Source organism: Clavelina lepadiformis, chromosome 3 (genome assembly GCF_947623445.1).
Source record: "Clavelina lepadiformis chromosome 3, kaClaLepa1.1, whole genome shotgun sequence".
In the NCBI taxonomy this organism is placed as follows: domain Eukaryota; kingdom Metazoa; phylum Chordata; class Ascidiacea; order Aplousobranchia; family Clavelinidae; genus Clavelina; species Clavelina lepadiformis.
In genome coordinates, this window is record NC_135242.1 from 25,003,379 (window position 1) to 25,023,113 (window position 19,735).

Here is a 19,735-nt window from a genome sequence, read left to right on the forward strand (position 1 = left end):
TTCTGCGTCAAAGTTTACGTTCTTGTGATGTCATCGTTGATTGATGAACTTAGCATAAAACAAGCAGCCTATGACCTATGTGCAATGACCAAAACAGAATTTTGCACTACAGAGTGTCAGAAAAGACTCAATCAATCAATTTATTTTTCGTCATTGGCGCGGTGGGGACGAACAAACAGTGCTAGTTGCTAATAGCATGCGCTAATGCACGGGAATAAGCGACATGGCCTAGAAGGCTTAAAAATCTGCAAAAAATAATGATGGTGTCAACTTGCTGATGACAAATAGCACGGCCACGAAACACAGAAACGAAAAGTTCCACATTTAAAGCCAGGTTATCCAGATTACAGCAGACAAGCAGATATTGTGTTCAAGCAACAGATTGCTCATCCTTTATATCTCCAATGCTGCCAACTAGTGGATGAGAAAATAAAACACACTGAAAAGAAACCTCATCCAGGGCAAAATCCCGGTTTCTTGCGACCATATATGTATAGGCATACCATATTTTTGTGATTGAAAACCGGGACGCTTCAGAGCAACGAGCCTTATCAGATAAATGTGGTTCATATTTTGTAAGGAGTATGAAACTATTTTGGATTCCTATCGTCAGGGACAACTAAAGTAGTAAGACACCAAGAAAAACTAACATAATGCATTTTGCTAGGAAACAAAACAATGTTCAAGCATTTGTAAAATTACATAATCGTCCAATCATACTTTTCTGTAGACAACACTTTCTTCATGAAGTCTTTATTCGACTTTATTTTCTCATAAAAATCACAGCAGGAAAAGTCAGTGTTAATTTTGAAAGTGATAAGGGCTTTCACATTCAAATGGATTTTGCAGAAGGCAATGCAAAGAAGTACCGATACGAAGTAAGTTCTTTCAATAGCCTAACTGCAAAAAGAACACCTCCTCGTACTAACCTACTATTACTGAACTAGCGAATGCGCTAAGAATCAACTCACTACTAGACCAATTACCCGCTAGAATGACGTACCGATTACTTTCACAATTAACACAACGAAACAAGAACACGCATCGAGCATTGCCCTTCAGCAAGTTGGCTATACAAACCAATCACAGCATGCTAATATTCGTGTAGTGTGGGGCAATGTTGGCTGACTAAATGCCAAAGCGGGAATTTTGGTTGACTGACCGGGACGCCAGGACAAAGCTTTAAAAAGCGGGACGGTCCCGGCTAAAATGGGACGTATGGTAAGCCTACATATATGGTAATAATGTTGGGCGTTGGTGTCGAGATCTAGATTGTAGCCTATAGCACGATTACTAGCTCGTTGTAGCCGTCGGTCCGACAACGATGTGTTATCTGGGATTGGAAGGGGTCAGGTTTTGGTACTACCCCAGAACAAAGTTGGCACGAAACCGTCGGTACATTTTCTGCCAAATAGTGGTACCGACGACACTTTCAAAGTAGCGACTGTCCCCCTCTGCATACAATCAATCTTTTTTCCATGTTGATGGGGCGACCGCATCGCAATTCAAAATGACCTCGGGTAATAATCTTTACGAAAAGGCCAAGGTTCAAATAATGAGTCCAGAGAAGCATATTTAGTTATCATACTGGTGGGTGCATATTCGTCGTATATTTTAAGCTGGGATGTAAATCATTGAACTGAGTTAAAAAAGTATTGGCTTGCTTTTCTACGTTTCCAAAAATATGGTTATGTTGTTAAAGTCTGCAAGAAATAGGCTTTGGGTTTAAAGTCAATTATTTTCAAGTAGCTTAACTTATTTTCAAGTGTATAGGGCCGATTGGGTTGCCCATGACTACGCTATCAATCAAATGAAAATCGCATACGAAGCCTTGAGACGGTCGTTCACCATAAGATGGATGAATAAAAATTCAGGAATTATTTTTATCAACTAGCCTCATCATTTTGACCATTAACCAGGTGTGCCTTGTTGTGCTTCTCATAATATCATAATAATATCTATAACTATCTAATATGAGATTAATATCATATTATCTCATAATGGAGACTCTGTGTGGCCAGTTTTATCTAATCTTTGAAGACATATTTCCACACGGTTGCACACAACTGACACAGCATCAATAATAATCGGGATTGGCTTACATGACTATGTTAATTCAATAACAAGTTTACTAGCAAGAAACATAAAAAGGGAATTCATTGCCCATAAAGCTAGCTTACAAGTCTTGTTCCTATATTTTGAAGTTCTAATGGCAAGAAAGACAAAATAAAAATTAAACAGTACTAAAGACAACAATCAAAGGCTAACAATGGTGAAAAATCGCCTTCATTGTCGATCACTGCAAAGTACATGGCGAGTTTTTTTTGTATATATAATATATTATTATTATTATTATTATTATTATTATTATTATTATAACCATATATTGTCACCATTATATGTCACCATTGTCACCATTATATTATTATTATTATTATAACCATATATTGTCACATGCAGAAAATAAACAATGACCCTAACATTGAGATAATGACAATTACTGAGATAAAAAATCTCGCACAGCTGTCGCCGTCACACTAACGGCAAACAATAGCTGCTTGAAACAAAAAGATGGATATCGTACAGCTAGTAGTTTGTACCAATCTTTTGCTGAAGAATAACTAGCGTTAATTACAGCGTTGAACACTATTAATGCTAACACAGCTGCCCGCATAAAAATTGCCGAAGTTATTCGAGATGCTTGCTATTTACGAACAAAGCAAATCCCCAATGTAAACAGGTTACGAAATGATAGTGTGGCTAAAGAAAAAAATAAAAACAAAAGCCATCTTTAAATTTGTGAAAGATAAAGTTTAATGTGAAAAAAATGACGAAATGTAAAAAACACTGGTTACGGTGCGTTCACGTGGAATGCGTTAAACTTGATTAAGTGTATCCCATTGCAACCACGACAAGGAAAAAGAAGTTCTAAGATGGATTCCAAAACAGGAGGTAAATAGAGTTTGCTTGCATCGAAACTGTTTTTGCTCTGTATTTTTAAACTGTTCTTGATAGTAGGAAGTTTAATATTAAGGATTGAAAACGTAACGTTTTAATATTTTCAGAACTTTGCGGTTGTTTTTAGACCGAGTTTTAGGTAAAGTTTTAGGATAGTTTAAAAAAATTAGTTCTATTTTAACACAAAACGTGGTAAGCTTTCACATATTAACCATAACAGAAAGGCAGATTTTCGTCATGTTAGGTTATTTACAAAGGAAAACCAATAAATGTTCGGCGATGACAATTTTGTAGTAAAGATGTGGTCACATCAATTTATAACGTGTTCAATAAAAAGTACAAGGAGGAAGCTTTAAAATCTAAAGTTACCCTCACATTACCTTGGGCAAATAATGTTTGATATTTGAATGGTAGGAATGGGTTCGCAATTCGCAAGTATTTTCTAAGCTATCTGCCAGAAATTTTATCGCTTTAGGAAATACTTGAAGTAACATAATTAGTTTATTCAATTTTTGAGTTCTTGCATGTTCGGTTCATATATGTAGACCTCAAAGTGTTTTATCTTTCTTTATAGATCAGCATTTTTGATATTGACAACACTGGTGATATTTACCTAGTGTAGCTTTTTCTGCTGTGCCTTCTGCGTACTGCTCTGCTGAATCCTGACCCGGTTTCTTGGATACCAAAACCGTACAAAGGCATAGGCCGAGGCTACGGCTTGGTTGGGTCGGGCACAGCGTTGGGGTAACGGCAGTAGCTTACTTTTGAGGACTTCGGTAGTCTATAATGGAGACATAATAATTTAAAGTCGAGCCACGCCCATTTTTTCGTTTGAAAATTTAATATCGTACGGTACCGGTCTGCTAGGTTATTAGGCCTATTTATTTTTCGCCTTTGACTGTCCAGATCTGTCAATGCCCGGCCTAGGCTATATAACAAATTTTGGTAGAAAGTGCGGCAGTTTTTGACAAGAAACCGTGAGTTTAAGGATCCTAGGCCTATAGTTGTATAGTTTTGGCTTTACGGTCAGACCTTACTGCCGTGCTGGTGTGCACTTAATTCTTCGTTTATTTATTACAACTGTGTACTGCCGTTAAATTGCCTTTATACCGCCGAATTTAACTTGTTTGCTTGTGTGAATTTCTGTATGACTGCGTGTTTTGATGTGAAAGTCAAAGAGTCCATGTTTGTGTTTACGAGCTATCGCACGCACATTCGTGTGAGTGCATGCCACACTTTGCACTGGCCTAGTGATGTAGGGGTAGTGGCTAAAACAACCGAACACTGACTTTTGTTAGGACTACTTAATCATTTTTTCTTTATTTCTGCTCTCACATCATTATATTTTTCACTATCTGATTACACTGGACAACAGCAAAATTATTCCTCAAATGAAAATAAACTGCCTAGACTAACTTTGGGACGCTGATTCCAAATCTGAAATCAGAATTGGTCTATCACGTCAGGTTTTCAAGATATGAAAATTCACGAAATTCGGATTTTGCATTGATTGGCACTATATTATAAGGTTCTACAGTACAAGGTATTGTGCAATTTTCTTTCCCAGCGAATTGTTGGTCATATTATGTCACAATGCATGTTATGTAAGATTAATATTGACATTATTTTGTAAATGCAATGTTCTATCTTTTCACAATTAATGCATTCTTGAATGTTCTTGGCCATGACTATAGAGGGGGGGGGGGGGGTAGGGGTAGGGGGGGAACATATGTGGAGACCTTAAAGTTGTGTCACTTTTGCTCGGATTGCAGTTGGGTTACACCAAGCATATGTGCTTTCTCTGTTTGTGGGACAGTCGAGACGATGCAAACCACTATGACACAACTGAATGGCCAATGAGAACGGACTACTTTGTTGGAAGATATAATGTTAAGTGCCAACCCCTAATTGATCCGAGCAAAGTGTACTTGCCACCACTTCACATTAAACTGGGCCTGATCAAACAATTTGTGAAGGCAATGGATTTCAATGGAGATGGATTCCTGCATATAAAAGAAAAATTTGGTGCAATACCAAGTGATGCTAAACTGAGAGCTGGAATATTTGTTGGCCCCCAAATACGTGATTTGATCCGTGACCCAGTATTTCCATCCAAGCTTAATTCAATTGAATTAAAAGCCTGGAATGCATTTGTACAGATTGTACAAAATTTTCTTGGGAAGTACAGGGCAGAAAATTACTCGGAACTAGTGGACAATTTGCTGGAATCATACCGCGAAATGGGCTGCAGAATGTCGGTTAAACTGCATTTTCTTCATTCACACTTGGAATTTTTCCCGCCAAACCTGGGTGATGTGAGCGACGAGCATGGGGAAAGATTTCACCAAGACATCTCTGTGATGGAATCGCGGTATAGAGGTCGATTTAACCCAAACATGATGGGGGACTACTGCTGGTTTCTTCAGCGTGAAACTGACACTGAACATACTCGAAAGAGCAAGTGTATAAAGCACTTTTGAGGGAATATAATGTTATTTTTGTCTGATTTAATTATCCTGGGTTGTGTTAAATTGTGCAGTATGATAATGCTGTTATTTTCAATAGAAATTACTGGGTTGATTACATGTAATGTTTTGTTCCGCTCAGCCAAAATTAGCCAAAATCACAGTTATGGGTTGTCGTGAGCATATATCATATCTCAAAAACGTGACGTGTTAGAAAAAATCTAAGACCAGATTTGGATTCAGCATTGCAAAATTAGTCTAGGTAAACTTGAAATGAGCGAGGAATAAAAAATAAGTTGTAAATTGTTGTCCAGTGTTATAGTCGACCTGGAAAGCATGAAACTTTTTGTTGAGCTCTCAGTGGAGCAGGTTTGCTAAAATCAGGTTTGCTGCAGTGACAGACTGAGTGCAAAATGGTTTGCTAGGCTAGGTACGTTTTTCAGTTAACACTTGCCTAGGCTAAGCAGAAAGCCTGTGTGGGGTCTAAATATGCGATGTCTCTGAAAATAGAAGAAACAGTGGGGGCCCTATCCACAGTCTTGAAAAATCTGGAGGATATAGTTGTCATGCTTTCCACCATGGGGATAGAGAGTTAGAGTGTCAGACGATTTCGCAAACTAAGCTAAGTATGGAGCGACATGCATCAGAACCGTGGTTGTTGAAGAATTAGCTTATTGCATCACAATTGTTTCTCATTCAGTCCTTATAAGTCATCTGAATATTCAGTCTTTAGTTTACAGTTTGGTTCTTAAAAATAATGAAAAATTGGCAGAAGTCATATTTACAAACACACTTTTCCAGCATGGCAGTTGGTCACCTGTGACATCAGTGCAAAGTTATAGTTTCACTGGTCCATTTCTCCCTTGCGCTAGAATTTCTTGACATTAAAAATCTTCCAATCAATAACAACACGACAGAATGTGTGTGAGTGAATGTGCTTAACGGCCTAATTTTTTGTTTGAAAACCCTTATTAGCTGGTTTAGTTGAAATTAATATGTTTCAGCGTGATCATGGTTAAAAAAAGAGTAATTTCCTATATTCTGTTGGCTTACTTTAGATATGCAAACATGTTCAATCAAATTTAAATCGCCTTTTGTGAAATATTTGCCTCAGTGTTACATGAAATTTATATAAATTTTTTAACCTGTGATGTGCAGCTTTATATGTTGAAATTGTTTCTTAGATTTATCAAACAATCTTGAGCAGCAGCGTAGCAGGACATTATCTGTCCCTGTTCGGAATTTCTCTACTAGACTGCTTTTGAGATTGTCCAAAATGTCAATCTTTAAAAAGGCTCACAAGAGTCCAGCTGACATTGTCAAAAGTCTCAAATCGGTTCTTCATGTTTTGTTTGAACAACAAACGAGTGGGAGAAAGATGGACAAGGTAACGACAATATTTTGGTTCGTTTGCAAGCGCTGTCATTATGATTCTGTTTTATGTTAAGTTTCATTGTTCTTGAAAACACTTCAGATATGTGGCTTTACACATTTTCATTTTCAATGATTTTCTTTCTTTATCACTCTACAAGCGTTTCAGTGCTTCCTTGCCTAATGCCATGCACAAGATCTTTTGCAAATTTTGCTAATTTGTAATTAATTGGAAGAACGAATTACGCAGGAAAATTTTTTTATTTTTAACCAATCCCAGTTAAATGCAGAACAGCGTCCTTTGATACGTCCTGTTACCTATTTAGTGTTCATTGTCAAATTGTTCCACGACTAACAATCATTCTATTTCAGTTGTTTAACTACTTTAAATCTAGACGAAAATAGCCATTAGCGATTGATAATAATTTTTGCTTTCAGGCTTTCGAAGACCTGATGAAGAACCTGGCTTCGATGAAGTCAATCATGTGTGGCACCGATCAACACGAGCCGCAGTCCGAGCTCGTGGCTCAACTCTCCCAAGAACTATACAAGAGCGAAATCATCGACATAATTTTGAAAAACTTGTCTCGGATTGATTTTGAGGTTGTGAACTATGTGTGCGTGCTGTATATGTACTTGTAATTTTTCCAAGTTCATCAAAGTTATGAAACCTATGCAGTTAATCGTCGTTCCAGCTATTTTAATGATCTTAACATTTTCAGGGTAAAAAAGATTTCACACAAATCTTCAATACGTTAGCGAGACGACAGATTGGCAGCAGGCAACCCACCGTTGAATTCTTGTGCAAGAAGAAGAACATATTGGACATCTTAGTTGAAGGGTAGGTTGCATGTTCGTGCATGTTAGTATCGTTCATTTAAAGTCGAAGAAGAAGATTTTATTTCTCACTAAATCTCACTTAACGGTCATTGTTTTTGTGATTTTTCGGCAGAGTTTTTCAGCATAAAACCAAACAGAATCATTCATAAAAGTTCCCACATTTCCTTTCCAGATACAATGACCCGGATATTGCCCTAAACTGCGGCATTATGCTGAGGGAGTGCATCCGGTATGAATCCCTCGCAAAAATTGTTTTTGAGTCTGAGAACTTTTTTAAGTTCTTCGAATACGTTGAGATGTCCACTTTCGATATTGCATCGGATGCCTTTGCCACCTTTAAGGTTAGTTTGCTTGTGCTGGAGTCATTTGCTCAAAGTTAAATTTGTCGATGTTGTTGTAACATTGGATTAATTTTTACACAGGACCTGCTGACACGGCATAAAGTTTCCTGCTCTGAATTTTTGATTAAAAACTACGACAGAGTGTTTCCAGCTTATACCCGCTTGCTTGAGTCGGAAAATTACGTGACACGTCGTCAATCACTTAAGGTTCGTTACTTCAAAGTATCTGCCGTTTTATCTTAAAAATTGATGTCTATGTGTTAGCCTAAAACACTTCAGAAACTCTAACATATATTTCTGTCAATGCTATACAGTGTTGACCTGTACGAGTGTATGTATGTATAGGTTGTGCATTCTGAAATTTGTTGGTCTTTTATTCACCAATACGATGTGTAAATGAGCTTTTTGCTTGAAAAGTTCTTTACTTTTGATATTACCTCATACATGTAAACTGAAAATAGTGTGACAATATTTGCTGTGGAATCTTGGTGTTTGGTCTTTCATACACGACCACCTTTAAGAGTAGGTCCCAAAAAAATGGCCCCATCACCTGGTGTTTGTGGTTCAGGGATTTGGCCGAAAATGAAGTTGGCCCCTTTTATCTAGTCGCCTTTCACGATAAAGATTGTCCTAAACCCTCGTTGTACTATTCTCACAAAGACTCACCTAATTTGCAATTGGCCATTACTAAGCTCATTTGTCCACCAGCAACATGTGATTGTGAAAGTGAGTGGTCACATTAATGAGATTATCAAACACAGTGATATGCATTGGGAGTGGACAATCGGGTGATTGTGGTTCAAAGACTAAGCTGGTTACCGGTCAACTTGATTACATGACAAAAGACAAGAAAAATCCTATTAATCGGTTGACATTTAGTCAAGTTTCTACCGTGTGTATTAGTTACAGGCTATGCTCAGCATGTGGAGTGATAATTTCTAAGATATGTTCGTGTAAATTTGTTATTTAACTTTGAAAAGTGCTTTCTGGTTAGAAAGTTTGAACACACACAGAAATAGTATTGAAAAATTTGTGAATGAATGTGCTTGACTTGTACGAGAAGATTTCCAGCTGATTGTAGTATTTATTTTATCCCGATTTCATTCAAGCTGTCTGGGATTATTGTTACAGTAGAGCACACAGCTTTTTGAGTAAAATGACCTCATAGATCATGTTAGATGTTGCATAGTTCCATGCTTAGACGCTTTACACATACCAAGCCATATGAGCCAACACATCATGTGATTTCTTGCAAAATCGTATTTTATGTCCGTAGCTTGCTTTGCGTTGCAAGAGCAATTAATTTCCATGTGATAATGCAATGCCTAGTTATTATGACATCATAAAGACAAATTATGAAAGTTGAAAGACATTTCTATTTGTTTTTCTGCAGCAATGTTGCAATGTTCTGTCATAAAAATATAACTGAACATGTTCATTTCTTTATAATTTATCCCCAGTTACTGGGTGAGCTACTCCTAGATCGTCACAATTACACGATTATGACACGTTACATCAGCAAGCCCGAGAACCTGAAGATCATGATGAACAATCTTCGTGATCAGAGCCGCAACATCCAGTTTGAAGCTTTCCACGTTTTCAAGGTAAGACTGGTCCCATGTTTAATGCAGCGGTCATGTCATTGGGTTCACCACCTAAGGTCAATGACCATTGGTTATGCCGATATGTGTGACCAATTCTTTTAAAATGTCAAGTTAACTTGCTGCCTTTAAAACTTGCTTGGTGACAATTTGTCTCACTCACTGCCACGTCATGGTCCAACTTAACGTCTGATTCTTGCAGGTTTTCGTTGCAAACCCAAACAAAACAAAACCAATTCTTGATATTTTATTGAAAAATCAGCAAAAACTCGTGGATTTTCTTTCAAATTTTCACAACGATCGATCGGACGATGAACAGTTCAACGAAGAGAAAGCTTACCTTATAAAACAGGTCAGTAAAAGAGTTTCATTGTATCCATGAAATTACTGAATTTTTTCAGATAAAATACATCAAAAGACACTGCATTTTAGATTGTTTAGAACATACTATGTTTGCAAATAAGTAAAGAATATTTTTCTCTTTCAGATAAAAGAGTTGAGAGGTTAATAACTCCCGATGTTACAAATATAACCAGGATAATGTGCACTTTATCAGTGAATATCTTATCTCCAGTCCAGTATGATGTTGGATCTCGTAGCAAGCCTCATCCGACTCAAGTCGAACACTTTTATGAATTTAATACTTCATTGAATCTGTTTGGGATCCCTGGACAGTGCATATGACCGCACAGCATTGTCTTATAATAGAGTCAATATTTAATTAAATTATATATACACGTGCTTTGCCTTGAATAGTTCTCCGTTGTTACCAGGACGTACGATTATGAGCGTTGCTGTGATGTTCGGCTCGGTTGGTTTTACGCGCCACTGATTTTTGTTGACGTAAGTAATGACCGTATTTGGATCAAAATCACCTTGGTTGATATCATTCGCGAAATATTGAGGCTGCGCGATTGAAAAGTGAAGCTTTGACGTGTTCTGTTCTACAAGTGCAATTTAAGATGTCGCTGGCTACCCAGCACACAGACAAGCTGCTGCCGCATTTCCTGAATTTCTTTCTATCACACGTTCGTTTAGGAATACATTTAGTGAATTCTTTTCAGCAATTGTCCTAATATGATTTAACTTTGATTCAAACAGTGTCTGTACCGTCATGAAATTGATTCTATGTGAGGCAGATGTGTCCGCACTGCTGCGTCTTTACACTGTACAACAAAGAAATGATTTGCTTAAGTCTGAGCCCAGATTTTTACAAACTTAGTCCTTGACCTTGTAGAAGTGTGAACAAGTTGGAATTTCACTGATGTAGCTTTTGCTCTTTATTTATTGTTGTTCATTGAGCTTCGCTTGTCACCGGTTATTAGTTCATAATTGTTGTTCTTGTTTAATTTTGTTCGTTTTTTCCGCGCTTTATCGACATCCAGTGTACATAAATAGTGGAATTTTCTCAGAATATTTTAAGAAATATAAATAGCAACGCAAATACATTAAAGCGAGTTGTAAGCGGCAGGATGCGCTTGATCCGGCTCCATCAACGTGACGCAGTAGTTTTCGTAGCATGGCATTTATTCGCCGACTAAGTTCAAAAATACTCGTTTGATTTTCATTTCATTGATTTCGTTTCCGTTCAACTCTGCACGAATGGGAGGCTGCGGTTCTCTGTAGCCCGGAGGAGCAGACCGCGGAGTATATTACATCCGACTGTTCTACCCATCAAGCTGTGCCTGCGGACTTTGGATGGAAGCGCAAGTTCTTGCTCATACGATGACAGTTTCCTCCTGGTTTGCTAATGACGCCTTTGTCACCACCAGCCGAGCCACGAACATTTTCTTGTCACCTGCTGGATGGCGGATGACATCCACACACGTTTTGCTCTGACGCTCCCTCACAGAACTTGTCTTGTAACTATATACATTCGCGAGGTGACGCTATGCTACCACAACTTGGCTTAAGTTAGCGAGAAGAAATGAAAGGACAAATCGTGCGACTCAAAATGTTTCCTGAGCATAGCAGGGACGGTCCTCCAGTGAGTTACAGTCATACCCAAACAGCTTGGGTAGTCATGAACTGTCACCTCCTTTATAGTCGAAGCAGCAATTTATGACAATAAGTTACATCATAAAATTTTATTCAATAAATACTTAAACTTACTAAACTAAAAACTTAACGCTATACAACAATATTTCTTTGGCTCTAGAGTTAAACATAAAAGATGGCGATAATATTACGTCATTTCAACAAACAAGGCATTAAGAAATGCTGATACAAATTAATTCACTGCTACAGTGTTGTTGCGATATTGGCAGTCTAAGCAATGCACCTGATGCAAAAGGGAGGAAGAAATAGTTAAAACATGATCAATTGGACTTTGCGGAACTTCCATTTAAAGGAAATATTCATCAAAAGTACAACAACAAAATTGCGATAATAAATAGACGATGACACTCGTTGGCAGTTTTGTGTAAATTGTTCTTTCAATTCAAAGTAGTCACAATAGGAAAGTCGCATCGACATCCGTAGTTCAAAGTGGCCACTCCCTTTCTAAAGCCCCCGCCCGGCAGTTTGTACAACACAGCGCGGTCGACTGTGATAGGTTGGCTGCTTAGATTGGGGTCTTCCATGCCACTTGCAAGGTTGACCACGCAGCCGTTGCAAAGACAATCGGTTTCGGCCAGAATTTGAGGGACTCTGCCCAAAGGTAAATGCATTGAGTAAATATATTCATTTCGTCAGTTACAAGATGTCTATCACGGTTGAGTGCGCAAATCCGTAGACACTCACCTATTGTCGTCCCTGTTTTCAACCCACGTCCAGGGCGATGTGCTCCGGTCCATGTGCTCTTTCGCTCTGCTCAAGTAACTCTCGTTCATGACCGGACACGTCATCACCGATCTTTTATTCCGCGTTTTGACGTCATTCGAGACTTCACCGCTCGCTTCGAGTTCTACTCCGTCATTTGTGACGTCATTGACGTACGGAAAATATTTAACAAACTCGGGATCTGATTGAAGGCGACTGTTTATGACGTCATACTCACAGTCGATTTCACCGTGACACGGTTCACTGAACACATCAAGGAAGATTTTCATTAACTCAAAATTCGATTGAATCGTGGTGAATGTACTTTGACAGCTTGGCAAGCATTTACGGTCGCACTGGACGAAAGTGAAAATCTTAAGGTGTTAGTTATTGGGTTGGCCAAGTGGGACAAAAAACGCGTAATCGCGAGCGAATATGCGCGTTGACAAGAGTGGAGTCATGGGTAGACTTGGAGTTTCAGCCAAAGTGGACAAAAACATCACGTGTGGAGGAGCAAAAAAGTTTGGCGTGCACTTGCTGTACACTTCTCCACTAAAGATTAGAATAGTCGCAACCAACTGCCTCAACTCGGCCAGCGTGTACATTACAGCCGACAGCTTTTGCAGATTAAAACGTTTTCAACCACTTTGGCCAACAACGATTCCAAACCAACATTCGGTTTTTTGTTAACGCGTAATCGCTCGTTTTTGTCTCATTCAGCTAACCCAATATGTTCCCGTAAAGATTTTCACATTAAACCAGTCTCATGCTGTGTGATTGTTGCCACAACTTTATGTCTGAATCTTGACGGCTTCGAATGTTGTTTTGCTTTTGTTGTCAAATTCCAGCTTTGCCCACTTCTGGCATAAGTTTAAGTCGTGTCTACTGCCCATGCTGCTGCTAACCTGCCAGGATTCTTAAACACCTTTTTGTACCCGCGGTATAATAAAGTGGCAAGGTCACACCCATCAAGTATTAGCTAATATGCTGGCTTGTAAATCGAACGTTTCTATCAACCATTTGGTTTTAGACAATATACGAATACGCTACTTTAATAGGAAGCCCCGAGTGGCCTGGAACTGCTGCCACGCCCATTTCTTGTCAGGTTTAAGATCGGAAACAAACACAAACGTCTCATAAACAAGTTTAACTTACATGAGCTTTCTGATGACGTCATAAGAATTTTCTTCTAATTTTGCTAAGATGCTGTTTGCGCATGCGCAGTAGAGCAAAGCGCACGTCACTAGGCAACATATGTTGAAAATCGTCATTGTATCTGATCTGCTTCAAGTTAAAGCACAAGTCAGGATTTCTTCGCTAATGAGCGCTCAGTTGAAGATATGATAACTCGAATCGAACTGGGCGCGTTTATATTCCTCATAAACGCAACTGGGAAAGTTCACGTAACGCTCACGCTTATGACGTAACAATAAACGAAACAACGTTTTCTGAAACGTGGTCGTGTTGATGAAACGTGCTTTGAAAAAAATACTTTAGCAACTCTGCTAGCGTTAGACTTCTTCTCTTTCGAGCTTCGTCACCAGTTTTACGACCAAATATTCTGGCGTTTTTTATATTAACCTTGGGGCTTTTTATGAGCACACTTCAAATAATTCCGAAAATGCTTTAAAAAGACGCGATCGAATATTTTTTCTGCTTTCTATGCTCGAGTATTCGTTATGCGCATGAGTCATGTCCTACAACACTTAGCTTGTAAGTTGTAAAAAAACATTTTAACGCTTTACGGATACACAGTTTCCGCTGCCCTATTGTTATAATGACGCAAACAAGGCAGCATACGTGACAGTACGTGATCAGATAAAAACATGAAGTGAATTGAAACATCATTTTGCAAACATTTTGTGTCAGTTGTATGCAAATGTTTTCATGTATTTTGTCAATTCTACCACAAAAGATAATGTAGTCGCTAATGTAACCATTACGTTGTATGAAAACCATAATTAACTTATTGCTGAAAGCGTTGATTTTACGTTTGGTCGAACTATAATGACGAACAACTTTAATAAAATCTCTTCTGAACTGTCCCCTAAATTCCACGCTGGCAAATCCCAAACAGTCTATTCAGTAGCAATTAATCAAAAAATCTAACGTAGGTGGGGTTTTCCCAAACAGATGCAGGGTTTTACCAAACACTTACGCGAATGTTTTTGAGACGTTTTTGGGAACGTCATAATGAGCGTTCGAAACAAACCTGAAACGGAGAAGCTCAATTTAGTTTCGACAACGACGCGTGGTATAAGCCTCCAGGCTCACGGCCAGGAAGTTATTTATAAATAGCGTCGCACAGGGCAGAAGAAACCGGTTTATTTTTAATAAAAGGAAACCGCCTTCTGGCACGCGCCTGTGTAAAATTCTGATAAACGCGGAAAAGTGTCACCGTGTATTGCTGCCTTTGTTTCATGCAGTTGGCAATCGGGTTCAGAAATTTAAAAATTGGGAATTCCCAGAAGTAAATGAGGAAAATTTTTGTGGAAAATTTGTTATACACGTTTATTTTAATAAAAAGGAAACTGCTTTCTGGCACGCGCACGCACAAAATTCTAATAAACGCGAAAAAAGTGTGGCCGTGTATTGTTGCCTTTGTTTCATGCAGTTGGCAATCGGGTTCAGAAATTTAAGAATTGGGAATTCCCAGAAGTAAACTAGGATTTTGTGGAAAGTTTGTTATATGACTAAGACGCTTTTCTTATGAAATTGGTTGAAGAGCTCCTTCGAGCTGCTTGTTTACTTTGCAGGACGATTTGTGGAACTTCGGTCAACTGACCATTTCTAACTGGCAGAACTATCCAAAGATTTTCTCCCAAATACGAATGAATTTCCATACATTTTGCGGCAGGAACCGAAACCCGACCTTCTTGTTGCTTTGTTCCACCTCTTCAAAACTACTTAGTACTGCTTTATTTCGTCACAATATCAAGATCACACGTTCCTATGCTGATGGACTGAGAACACCGCAGGCGATGGAATTATGCTGTGTGACGTCAGGTTAACGTACAATTTCAAAATTTCGTTAAAGATTGCGCAAACTAACTTAATCCGAAATTCCTCTGTCGGTGTTTGGAGCGAAGTAGATAAGATTGAATTCGGTGAACCCGCCGATGACGTTGATAACATCTGGTCTGTCACAACCAGTAAACGGGGAGAGCGAAGCGTGACGCGTAAACCGTCAATTGAAAAAGATGTCATCTTGCGAATAATAGGATCGAAAAATCTAAGAAATAACCTCAAATCACAGCAAGTTCAATCCATTTATCGTTTACATTCACAATTTATTCACAGAAAGAAATGTGCAGCTGGAAACGAAAGAGAAGATTTTATTTTACGCTCTGGCGGCACCTAGGGTCTATTTCTATACCGAAATAATATAATACGAAATACACTCGTTTGAAAACTTGGTATTAGGTTTAATATGAAATTTGCCGACAAAGACTAACTCATTTTGTTGACTTCTCTGTTCAACCATTTTTCTGCGTTATTTTACATTAAAGTCTTGATCGCTTTAAACCTTCCCTTCTATTAATAACTTGCAGGTTTGTAAAAAGTTCTTTTTTGCTGCTTTAGCTTGCTGTGACGTGGCATAGTTGACGTCAGGTGGCATTTGGTCATGACAACTCATGGTCATGAGTTTGTTTATTTAAAGGCTTGTTAAAGTGCATTGCCTTACAAACACGGTACCTGACTTACCAAAGGCTTAAGAGCTTATCACTGCTAAACCGGTGGTTGAAGGTATCTACGTCACAATACTGTGAAGACAACACTGCAAGAATTTTATAAGCCAGGAAAGTGTCAACTTTACTTTCCAGCATGTCTCTCATAAGTCTATATAATATAATACACTGTGTGAGTGCCAAGAATAGGCGTCATACTCTGTGAAAAAAAGCTATATAAACTTATAAGCATAGGTGGGCAGTACCGCTGTACTATAGTATCGAATTACTGTACCGTAGTACGTTTTTCAAGAAGTTTTAGTCGGTGCCGGTACTGGGAACTTTTCGCGTGATTGTTTCATAATTTCAACAAGTATGTTTTCAAAAATACATTTTGCTTAATACCAATTTTAGCATCTGTTGATCTTTTTAAATCTAGAAATGTCTATTAGAATTGCGAACGAGTAACGTCACATACGTTTTGACCTGGAGTAACCTTTACCGGGTCATAATAGCGACAAATATTGCATTTGCAGCAGTATCTTTTACACATATAGTAGCGAATACCGGAACCGTCGGTATATTTTTTTCCAAGTACCGGTACCGTTACCGACGGTACTTTCAAAGTACCGACCCCCCACCTCTGCTTGTTGGCAAATGCTTAAAATGTCATATTGACGTATTAGTGTTCCGTACGCAATGTTTTTGCATTGACCAGTAACGAAATAGTGAAGTCTTGTAATAGGCCTAGGTCTACAGCTTATTTTATATTCGTCACAATTTATGACAAAATGTTTGCATGACATCAGGATCGCACAGCAGGTAAGACCGGTGACACTTTTAGTAACTTAGCTTTCGAAATTTCTGGCATTTTTGAATAAAATATTATTTCCTAAACTTTTATGAAATACTTCTTTCTAGCTAATTCTAGATTGGAGGACGACTTATTGTAGCGAATTTTTCTTTGTCATAACTTTGCATGCTTTTGCGTCGAAGATCGAAATTCCAGGCTTAATCCGAAATTCCTCTGTCGGTGTTTGAAGCGAAGTAGATAAGATTGAATTCGGTGAACCCGCTGATGACGTTGATAACATCTGATTTGTCACAACCGGTAAACGGGGAAAGCGAAGCGTGACGTGTAAACCATCAATTGAAAAAGATGTCATCTCGCGAATAACAGGATTGAAAACTCTAAGTAATAGCCTCAAATCACAGCAAGTTCTATCCATTTATCGTTTGCAATTCACAATTTATTCACAGAAAGAAATGTGCAGCTGAAAACTAAAGAGAAGTTTTTATTTTACGCTCTGGCATAGTTGACGTCAGGTGGCATTTGGTCATGACAACTCATGGTCATGAGTTTGTTTATTTAAAGGCTTGTTAAAGTGCATTGCCTTACAAACACGGTACCTGACTTACCAAAGGCTTAAGAGCTTATCACTGCTAAACCGGTGGTTGAAGGTATCTACGTCACAATACTGTGAAGACAACACTGCAAGAATTTTATAAGCCAGGAAAGTGTCAACTTTACTTTCCAGCATGTCTCTCATAAGTCTATATAATATAATACACTGTGTGAGTGCCAAGAATAGGCGTCATACTCTGTGAAAAAAAGCTATATAAACTTATAAGCATAGGTGGGCAGTACCGCTGTACTATAGTATCGAATTACTGTACCGTAGTACGTTTTTCAAGAAGTTTTAGTCGGTGCCGGTACTGGGAACTTTTCGCGTGATTGTTTCATAATTTCAACAAGTATGTTTTCAAAAATACATTTTGCTTAATACCAATTTTAGCATCTGTTGATCTTTTTAAATCTAGAAATGTCTATTAGAATTGCGAACGAGTAACGTCACATACGTTTTGACCTGGAGTAACCTTTACCGGGTCATAATAGCGACAAATATTGCATTTGCAGCAGTATCTTTTACACATATAGTAGCGAATACCGGAACCGTCGGTATATTTTTTTCCAAGTACCGGTACCGTTACCGACGGTACTTTCAAAGTACCGACCCCCCACCTCTGCTTGTTGGCAAATGCTTAAAATGTCATATTGACGTATTAGTGTTCCGTACGCAATGTTTTTGCATTGACCAGTAACGAAATAGTGAAGTCTTGTAATAGGCCTAGGTCTACAGCTTATTTTATATTCGTCACAATTTATGACAAAATGTTTGCATGACATCAGGATCGCACAGCAGGTAAGACCGGTGACACTTTTAGTAACTTAGCTTTCGAAATTTCTGGCATTTTTGAATAAAATATTATTTCCTAAACTTTTATGAAATACTTCTTTCTAGCTAATTCTAGATTGGAGGACGACTTATTGTAGCGAATTTTTCTTTGTCATAACTTTGCATGCTTTTGCGTCGAAGATCGAAATTCCAGGCTTAATCCGAAATTCCTCTGTCGGTGTTTGAAGCGAAGTAGATAAGATTGAATTCGGTGAACCCGCTGATGACGTTGATAACATCTGATTTGTCACAACCGGTAAACGGGGAAAGCGAAGCGTGACGTGTAAACCATCAATTGAAAAAGATGTCATCTCGCGAATAACAGGATTGAAAACTCTAAGTAATAGCCTCAAATCACAGCAAGTTCTATCCATTTATCGTTTGCAATTCACAATTTATTCACAGAAAGAAATGTGCAGCTGAAAACTAAAGAGAAGTTTTTATTTTACGCTCTGGCGGCACCTAGGGTCTATATATATACCGAAATAATATAATACGAAATATACTCGTTTGAAAACTTGGTATTAGGTTTAATATGAAATTTGCCGACAAAGTCTAACGCGTTTTGTTGACTTCTCTGTTCAACCATTTTCAGAATTATTTTACATTAAAGTCTTAATCGCTTTAAAAGTTTAAACCTTCCCTTCTATTAATAACTTGCAGGTTTGTAAAAAGTTCTTTTTTGCTGCTTTAGGTTGCTGTGACGTGGCGTAGTTGACGTCAGGTGGCAGTTGGTCATGATTTTGTTTATTTAAAGGCTGGTTAAAGTGCATTGCCTTACAAACATGGTACCTGACTTACCAAAGGCTTAAGAATTTATCGCTGCTAAACCGGCGGTTGAAGGTATCTAAGTCATAGTACTGTGAAGACAACACTGCGAGAATTTTAGAAGCCAGGAAAGTGTAAACTTTACTTCCCATGGCTGTCATAAGTCTATATAATATAATACACTGTGTGACTGCAAAGCCTACGTCATACTTCGTGAAAAAAAAGCTATAAGTTATAAACTTGTAGGCATAGGTAGATAGTACCGCTGTACTATAATATCGAATTACTGTACCGCGGTACGTTTTCATTACCGAATTACTTTTTTCAAGAAATTTTAGTCGGTGCCGGTACTGGGAACTTTTCAAGTGATTATTTCATAATTTAACAGATATGTTTTCAAAAATACATTTTACTTATTGCCAATTTTAGCATCTTTTGATCTTTTTTAATCCAGAAATGTCAAGTAAAATTGCAAGCGAGTAACGTCACATATGTTTTGACCTGGAGTAACCTTTACCGGGTCATAATAGCGACAAACATTGCATTTGCAGCAGCATTTTTTACACAAAATGTACCGGTGCCGAGTACCGACAAAGTACCGAACTACTTTTTTAAAATACAGTAGTACCGAATACCGGAATCGTCGGTACATTTTTTTCCAAGACGACGGTACTTTCAACGGTACTTTCAAAGTACCGACCCCCCACCTCTGCTTGTTGGTAAATG

The 19,735-nt window shown here is 38.2% G+C and overlaps 2 protein-coding genes across 2 annotated transcripts; one reads left to right on the plus strand and one right to left on the minus strand.

Annotated features, from left to right (window-relative positions):
- The first annotated feature begins 2,830 nt into the window (after window positions 1-2,830).
- Window positions 2,831-11,046, plus strand: LOC143449288 (calcium-binding protein 39-like). Its single transcript, XM_076949423.1, has 9 exons — window positions 2,831-2,952; window positions 6,608-6,810; window positions 7,233-7,397; window positions 7,517-7,635; window positions 7,807-7,975; window positions 8,057-8,182; window positions 9,436-9,579; window positions 9,779-9,928; window positions 10,064-11,046. Exons 1-9 carry the CDS (start codon window positions 2,934-2,936, stop codon window positions 10,082-10,084), a joined length of 1,116 nt encoding a protein of 371 aa, XP_076805538.1. The 5' UTR covers window positions 2,831-2,933; the 3' UTR covers window positions 10,085-11,046.
- A 602-nt stretch (window positions 11,047-11,648) lies between these two features.
- LOC143450614 (uncharacterized) lies at window positions 11,649-14,081 on the minus strand. Its single transcript, XM_076951231.1, has 3 exons — window positions 13,492-14,081; window positions 12,319-12,600; window positions 11,649-12,225 (listed from the first exon to the last, which is right to left on the minus strand). Exons 1-3 carry the CDS (start codon window positions 13,605-13,607, stop codon window positions 12,012-12,014), a joined length of 612 nt encoding a protein of 203 aa, XP_076807346.1. The 5' UTR covers window positions 13,608-14,081; the 3' UTR covers window positions 11,649-12,011.
- Between the last annotated feature and the right edge of the window lie 5,654 nt (window positions 14,082-19,735).

Excerpts from the sequence above, each read along its gene's own strand:
- LOC143449288 (XM_076949423.1), top strand. Across the intron at positions 7,636-7,806 it reads TTGGACATCTTAGTTGAAGG|ATACAATGACCCGGATATTG; the intron begins GTAGGTTGCATG and ends TTTCCTTTCCAG. Across the intron at positions 9,580-9,778 it reads AAGCTTTCCACGTTTTCAAG|GTTTTCGTTGCAAACCCAAA; the intron begins GTAAGACTGGTC and ends TGATTCTTGCAG.
- LOC143450614 (XM_076951231.1), bottom strand. The coding sequence starts at position 13,607 with ATGACGATTTTCAACATATGTTGCCTAGTGACGTGCGCTTTGCTCTAC. Across the intron at positions 12,601-13,491 it reads GACGTCATCAGAAAGCTCAT|TGAACCGTGTCACGGTGAAA; the intron begins GTAAGTTAAACT and ends TGATGTGTTCAG. Across the intron at positions 12,226-12,318 it reads GAAAACAGGGACGACAATAG|AGTCCCTCAAATTCTGGCCG; the intron begins GTGAGTGTCTAC and ends ACCTTTGGGCAG.